This window comes from Passer montanus, unplaced genomic scaffold, assembly GCF_014805655.1.
Source record: "Passer montanus isolate IOZ18808 unplaced genomic scaffold, ASM1480565v1 scaffold160, whole genome shotgun sequence".
Taxonomy (NCBI): domain Eukaryota; kingdom Metazoa; phylum Chordata; class Aves; order Passeriformes; family Passeridae; genus Passer; species Passer montanus.
Window position 1 is genome coordinate 323,167 of NW_024363161.1, and position 7,132 is coordinate 330,298.

Genomic DNA, 7,132 nt, shown 5'->3' on the forward strand with positions numbered 1-7,132 from the left:
CGCGGCGATGGCGGCGGCGGCGGGCGGCGGGGCCCGGCCCGCGGTGGTGCTGGGCGCCATGGAGATGGGCCGGAGAGCCAGCTCCGAGGCGAGCGCCGAGCTGCTCCGCGCCTTCCTGCGCCGCCGGCACCGCCTCATCGACACCGCCTTCATGTACGCGGGCGGCGAGTCCGAGCGCATCCTGGGCGCGCTGCTGGCCGGCGGCACCGAGCCCGGTAGGGCGGCGGAGGGCGGGCTGCCCTCGGGGCAGAGGGGCTGCCTCGGGACCCGGGTCTGAGGAGAGGGGCTGCCCTGAGCGGAAGGGTCTGCTTGGCCAGGCTGACACTGTCCTTGAGGAGAAGGGACTTGGCCAGGACTCGCTCTGTGAGGAGAAGGGATTTCCCTGAGGAGAGGGGACTTGCTGGGAACCGTGCCCTGAGGAGCGGGTCCTTCCTTGAGGAGAGGGTCTCATCTCTTCTGCCAGGCTGACACTGTCCTCGAGGAGGCTAGACTTGCCCAGGACTCGTTCCCCGAGGGTGTTCCCTGTTAGGCTAATGCCCTCCCTGAGGAGATAGCACTTCTCTGGGGAAGGAGGAGGGTCTTCCTTGCCAGTCTGAGGCCGTTCCCAGGGACAAGGGCGCTCTCCAGGGTCCATTCCCTGAGGAGAGGGATCTTCCCTGCCTGGCTGACTCCTCCTCGAGGAAAGCAGACTTGCCCCAGGCCCATCCCAGTTTTCCCTGCTGCTGCCATGCCTGAGGGAAAGGGACCCTTGTACTAGTGCTGACCCCCAGACCTTGAGGAGCAGACCTTCCCTGCCTGGGGCAGACCTGCAGTGCAGAGGAGAGCCTCCCTTGCCAGGCTGACGGGATTCCTGAGGAAAGGCACCTTCCCTGAAACACCTCAAACACTTGTGTCGCTTTCCCCACTCCCCTCCTCAAGGTGGAAACATCCTTGCTCATTCCTTCTCTCTCTGCCAGTGGAAGTGGCCACCAAGGCCAACCCGTGGGATGGGAAGACGCTGAAGCCGGAGAGCGTGCGCTCCCAGCTGGACACGTCCCTGGAGAGGCTGCAGAGGACGAGTGTGGAGCTCTTCTACCTCCACGCTCCTGACCACGGCACCCCGGTGGAGGAAACCCTGCGTGCCTGCAATGAGCTGCACAAAGAGGTGAAGTGCAGAGTCCAAGCCTGGACAATCCTTGATTGCCTCCTTCCCACTGCTTTTTTTAAACCAGGGCTGCTGTTGTGCCCGTTTGCAGTGCTGGGTTTGTGCAGCTCTGCAAAGAGGAGACAGAGCCCAGGCAGAGCTGAGCAACCACTGCTCTTTGTGTGCTAACGTGGTGCACTTTGTTCCCAAGAGCTCTTGGAACACCTGGACTTTGCTTCCAGCCCTGTTAACAGTCTGGGTTAAGATTAGTGCTGGTAATGGGTAAAGAAATCCTGAGTTTCATTTATCTGGTTATGTAATTTAAACTAGAAGGTGTGAATTCCAAATGAACAGAAAATGGGGAATATTTTTGTCATGTCTTAATAATTCATAGTCTGTCAGAAAAGGTGGACAGGAATTAACCCTTCTGGACTAAAATTTGGTGACTGTCCTTTTCACTGTGCCCAGCTTGTGCTGTCTGGGTCCAGATGAACTTTGAAGCACTGGAAGTGCATTCCCTTTTATTCCTCTGCAGGGGAAGTTTAAAGAGCTTGGCCTGTCAAACTACGCCGCGTGGGAGGTGGCAGAAATCTGTGCCATCTGCAAGTACAACAACTGGGTGATGCCAACTGTGTACCAGGTGAGGGAGGAGGGAAGCTTGGATTTGGGTTCCCCAAATCTAGCACCAGCTCTAGTATTACAGATACAAACACAGAAGGAATTTGCTGCAGTTAGTCTGGGAAGTCACAGGCTCACTGAGGTTGGAAAAGACCTCCAGTGCCAGCTGTACCCAGTGCCCACCTTGTCACTACCCCAGAGCACTGAGTGCCATGTCCAGGCCTTCTTTTGACATCTCAGGGATCGGGACTCCAACACTTCCCTGGGCAGCCCCTTCCAAGGCCTGACCATCCTTTCAGTGAGGAAATTCAGGAAGCTGAGCGAGGTTGCTGCTCAGAAACAGCTCAGTGTGTTCATTGCTGGAGCCAGACACTCCCCTGCCATGGAACTTCAATTATTTGCAGTCCTTCAGCGGGTCTGCTCCTAAGCAAATCATCACCCTGTGTGACCTGGAGCTGCTCTCGGGGGTGGGTATTGCCAGGGAAGGGTGGGAAGATCAGCTGCTGTGCCCTGAGCTGTGTTTGAGGCTGTCTCCCACCCCACACAGGGAATGTACAACGCGACCACGCGCCAGGTGGAGGCCGAGCTCTTCCCCTGCCTCAGGCACTTTGGGCTGCGCTTCTACGCCTACAACCCGCTGGCAGGTACAGGGACAAGGCTTTGGGACAAAACTCTGGGGAATGGGGGCTCTGCAGAGCCGGCCCATCCCAAACCTGCTGCTCCCTTCCCTCCCAGGGGGGCTGCTGACCGGCAAGTACAAGTACGAGGACAAAGACACACGCCAGCCCACGGGGAGATTTTTTGGGAATGACTGGGCTCAGGCCTACAGGGACAGGTATGTCCTGAGGTGACAGACAAGCAGGAATGGCTGCGTGAAAAAGCACTCTAATAGTCAAGTTAGAGGAAGCAGAATTGACCAAAGCTTGGGATTATGTCAGCACACGTGGTTGGGGCTGTGGTGTGTGACTGAGCTCTGCAGGGTGGTTTTTAGGCTCAGCTTCCTCACAGCTCCCAAGGGAGACTGCAGAAGTCCTCCAAGGCTACAGAGTTGTATGAGCCTTCCTGAAAGCCTTTTGATTGGAACATAGATGTACCACTGACTAGAGGTCCCAAGGGCAAAACCAATTTTTTTTTTTTTTGGCAGGTACTGGAAAAAACACAATTTTGAGGGAATTGCACTGGTAGAAAAAGCCCTGAAAGAGGCTTATGGCTCCACTGCACCCAGCCTGGCATCTGCTGCACTGCGCTGGCTCTACAACCACTCCAAACTGCAGGTGAGAGCTTGGCCTGGGCACTGCTGCCAGCACTGGGCACTGCTGCCATGCCCACAAACAGGGAAATTTCAGTGTAGGTGTCTTTTAATCCTGTGGGATTGTGGCATTCCAAAGTGAATGTAGTGTACAGACTGCCAGGCAGCGGGAGTGAGGCAGCTCTGCCTTTTCCCATGTGGTCAGAACTGGAAGCTTCAAGTGGAAGATTTTAGGTGCCAGTTATTGGGGTCTTGGCTTCCCATGCACTCAGCTTCCCTGCAAGGAGAGGACTTGCCTTTCACTGGACTAGGAAACTAATGCTTAAATTCCCTAAATGTTCCTGTAGCCCATCATAAAGTAGGATTTGGCAGCTTCTGAGGATTTGGGGTGACTTGGGAACATCCTGGCCTAGTGAGCAGAATTTGTGGTGTCAGTTGCTTAATTCTGGATGTTCTTTAGCGGAAAGAAATGCTTTGTTTGGCCTGCAGTGGCTCAGGAGGTGAACTTTCTTTTGGGATCAGCAACACCCACCTCCCATCTCTTCCCAGGGTTCCCTGGGAGATGCAGTGATCATTGGCATGTCCAACCTGGAGCAGCTGGAGCAGAACCTCAACTACAGCGAGGAGGGTCCCCTGCTGCCGGCCGTGGTGCAGGCGTTCGACGAGGCCTGGAACCTGAGTGCACACGACTGCCCCAACTACTTCCGCTAGGGAAGGAGGGCTGGGACACCCTGCACAGGCTCTGGAGACCCGGGAGAGGTACTGCCCACCCCGCCCTCCCATCCACGGCTGGAGGCCTGCAGGTTTTCCCTGAGTCAGTGAAGCTTTGTAGGATCCACGCCCGTGCCTTAGTGCTCCCTGCAAGCCCCTCAGCTCCCCCAGCACAGCCTGATTCAGGATGCAGCTGATCAGGAAAATGAACACCTTTACGAGGTGAAGGCCCCTGTTCTGCTTTAATGTGAAATCTTAAATAATTACATACAAGAATAAAACCTCTTTCTAATGCAGAGCATGTCTGACCTGTGCCTGGAACCTGTCATGTCTTTGGCAGCACTTGGGGGCATTGAATCACAGAACATCAGGATGGTTTGGGTTGGACAGTCCTTGAATCTCATTGTGTTCCACACCCTGCCACGAGCAGGGACCTTCCACTGTGCCAGGGTGCTCCAAGCCCCATCCAGCCTGGCCTTGGACACTGACAGGGATAAGGCAAAATTCCAAGGGTTGAACTAAGGATCTTCTTCCGTGTCAGAATAACAAACCCTCAGCATCTTTCCCTTTGTGCTATATCAAAATTCCATTACATTGACACCCTTCCTGCCCAGTTTCCATGTTTGAGCTGGCATCTCCTCAGATCCCAGGATCCACCATCGCTAACAGACAGCAGCAACAACCGTCTGGTTTCACATAGATATTTATATAAATATAAAAAAAGCATAGTTAGGTCATTTTCTATAAAGATCATCCCAGCGCAGGTGCACCCAAGGAAGGGAAATATCCTTCTCTTTTTGTCCCTAAAATAGAACTGTCTGGTGTCCAAGCTGTTAGTCCTCATTGCTGCCATCATCATCATCATCCTCCTCTTCCTCCTCCTCCTCTGCTGTGTCTCCCACGAGCTTCTGGAAGTCTCCTGTCTCAGAATTCCACAGAAACTTCATGGTGACTTTAAATTCTGCCATCTCGTAGCCAAAGAGTTTCTAGGAGAGGACACAAATCTGTCATTCCTGCTTTACTCTGTGCCCAGCCTAGCAAAACAGTAAATTCTGCTTCCAGGTGGGAAGTGGAGCAAAGCAGGAACCAAAATAACTGCTGCTGGGTTTCAGGAGCTGTGTTAATTAATCATTAGTTATTTTGTGTCAGGAAGCAGGGCTGCTGTGTCACTCACCAGCACACGGGCCTGTTCTGGGGTGAGAACATCCCCTTCCTTGCACACTTCATAATCCGAAAGCAGCGTCACCACTCCTGCAGAGCAAAACCCTGGCAATAGGATCCAGCACTGGGAGCTCCCCTGAACGTGGGGGCAGAGCCAGGACTCCCTCCCACACCACCCCCTGCAGCTGGCACCTTCCCAGGCAGCACGAGGGCAGCCCAAGGAGAGGGGTGATTCCAGCTCCAAAGCCCCACGCGTGGTGCCCGAGGGGGTCACTCCGAGCTGTTTCCACTGGAGAAGGATGGCATTCTGCAGCAATCTGGGGGCTTCACTCAGCCTCTGACACCAGCTTGGGAACCACAGCGCAGGGACAGGAGTTCCAGCCCCAGCCCAACAAGGACAAAGGTGCCCCTCAGGTTTTGTCCAGACCCACATCCTGCTGCGTTTAGCCTGGTGCAGCAGAGCTGCCAGCTGCAGGCAGGCCCAGAGCTGCCCTGTGTACCTTTCTTGAGCGCCGTGGGCAGCCCCAGCTGGCGCAGCTGCGGCTCCATGGAGTGGGGGAACTGCTCCAGGGGCCCCGTGTCCAGGCTGACCCCGTAGGGCGCCTTGTTCCCAGCACGGGCAAAGTCCAGCTCCCGGAACCTGGAGAACCACCTGGGACACAGGGGATACAGGGGCTTCAGCTGGGGGAGCAGCACCCCTGGGCTCAGACAGGGACTGGGGCACGGCCTCCCTGGTGCTGCTGAGGGAGGCTGTGGCTGCCCCTGGATCCCTGGAAGTGCCCAGGGGGGTGGAATGAGATGAGCCTTAAGGTCCCTCCCACCCAAACCCTTCCATGATTGCTGCTGCCACAGGAGGGGCCGACAAAGACAGTGGGAAAGGCCCATGAGACCATCTCTGCTCTAAGGGAAGCAGCAGGGAGTGTGGGGTCTGTGGCACCAAAAGGCTGTGCCAGGCTGGTACTCACTCATCCACCTCGTCCCTGGTGCGGTTGGTGAAGAGGAGCCCGACCTCCCCTCTCAGGTGTTTGCTGACCTGGAAGAAAGGAGCATCCATGGGACTGGGGAGCAGCAGGGACTCACCTGCAGGGGCTGTCCTGCACTGCTGCACTGCACAGAGCCCTGCTGGCAGGCCGTGGGGGGGTCAGTTAACAGCCCCCCACAATGAGACCCCGGGATGTTTCTCCAGGACTGGAATGCAGCAGTGAAGCTTTAGGGCCCCCAGAGGAAGCTCAGCAGGTACCTTGTGCAGGTTCTCCTTGTACTCGCTGCTCGGCTCCCGGCCCAGCGCCACCATCATCACCTTGTTCTTCCCGAAGAAGATCCTGGAGCAGCACGAGGAGGAGGAGGAAGATGTCAGCCTGGAGCTCACCCTTGGGCATCCCCACCCCGCAGCACCCCCTGCCCACCTGCTGTGCTTCCAGGCGTTCCGCACGTCCTTCAGCTTGTTGTTCCTCATGTTGGCCACCGAGAAGACGAAGATGTACTTGTAGGTGTCCACGCAGCGCCGCAGCTGCGGGGGAGCCGTTAGCGGGACGGGCACGGGGCGGGGCAGGGCAGGGCCAGGGGAGGGGAGGGGGTCCGGCCACACTCACCTCGGCGATCAGCGCCTGCTTGGCCTCCAGCCCCTTGCGGGGCGTCCGCGTCAGGGACACTGCGGGGAGCGGAGAGCGTCAGGACGGGCGGGATGGGGATGGAGAAGGGAACGGGAGACGGGCAAGCAGACAGGGATCGGGTAAAGGACGAGGGAAGGGGACAGGGAAGGGGGCGATGGATGGGGCCGAGAAATGAGAGAAGGACGGAGAAGGGACTGGCATAGGGAAGGGGACCGTGAGGGGCGCGGGGAGAGCGAAGGGGGGATGGGATCGAGGAATGAGAAAGCGACGGAGCAGGGGAAGGGGCAGGGCTGGGTGGAGGGGGATGCGGCCGGTGCCCGTGCCCGGTGCCCGTGCCCGGTGCAGGCCCCGCTCCCACCTTTGCGGTCCCGCTTGGACTTGGGCATGGCTGCGCCGTGGCAGGGCTGGGTGGAGGGGGATGCGGCTGGTGCCGGTGCCCGGTGCCCGGTGCCCGGTGCCGGTGCCCGTGCCCGGTGCAGGCCCCGCTCCCACCTTTGCGGTCCCGCTTGGACTTGGGCATGGCTGCGCCGTGCTCCGAGGCCCCCGGGCCGCGCGCGGGCTGCCGGGAGCGGGCGGGGCTGTCCCGCGCGCTGCCTGCGCGCTCCCCGCGGAGCGGACGCCCTTTCCCCGCGCAGGCGGCGGCGCGGGCGGCCCCGC

The 7,132-nt window shown here is 58.2% G+C and overlaps 2 protein-coding genes across 3 annotated transcripts in view; one reads left to right on the plus strand and one right to left on the minus strand.

The window, feature by feature from the left end:
* Positions 1-3,999, plus strand: part of AKR7A2 (aldo-keto reductase family 7 member A2) — a 4,286-nt gene extending 287 nt beyond the window's left edge. Inside the window, exons 2-8 of the mRNA XM_039703121.1 lie at positions 1-215; positions 957-1,144; positions 1,659-1,763; positions 2,289-2,385; positions 2,477-2,576; positions 2,886-3,015; positions 3,540-3,999. Coding sequence (XP_039559055.1) covers positions 1-215; positions 957-1,144; positions 1,659-1,763; positions 2,289-2,385; positions 2,477-2,576; positions 2,886-3,015; positions 3,540-3,701 — 997 coding nt within the window. The 3' untranslated portion in view covers positions 3,702-3,999. The remainder of the gene's footprint in view (positions 216-956; positions 1,145-1,658; positions 1,764-2,288; positions 2,386-2,476; positions 2,577-2,885; positions 3,016-3,539) is intronic.
* A 387-nt stretch (positions 4,000-4,386) lies between these two features.
* Positions 4,387-7,014, minus strand: MRTO4 (MRT4 homolog, ribosome maturation factor). Of its 2 annotated transcripts, none has more exons than XM_039703127.1 (8): positions 6,968-7,014; positions 6,455-6,513; positions 6,269-6,372; positions 6,103-6,184; positions 5,828-5,895; positions 5,363-5,514; positions 4,876-4,952; positions 4,387-4,687 (listed from the first exon to the last, which is right to left on the minus strand). In XM_039703127.1, the coding sequence occupies exons 1-8, from the start codon at positions 6,993-6,995 to the stop codon at positions 4,535-4,537; spliced, it is 723 nt and encodes a 240-aa protein (XP_039559061.1). In that variant the 5' UTR covers positions 6,996-7,014; the 3' UTR covers positions 4,387-4,534. The 2 variants fall into 2 exon arrangements, with proteins under 2 accessions (XP_039559061.1, XP_039559060.1); XM_039703126.1 differs by lacking the exon at positions 6,968-7,014 and adding an exon at positions 6,834-6,867 and having other exon boundaries at positions 4,503-4,687.
* Positions 7,015-7,132: the final 118 nt, after the last annotated feature.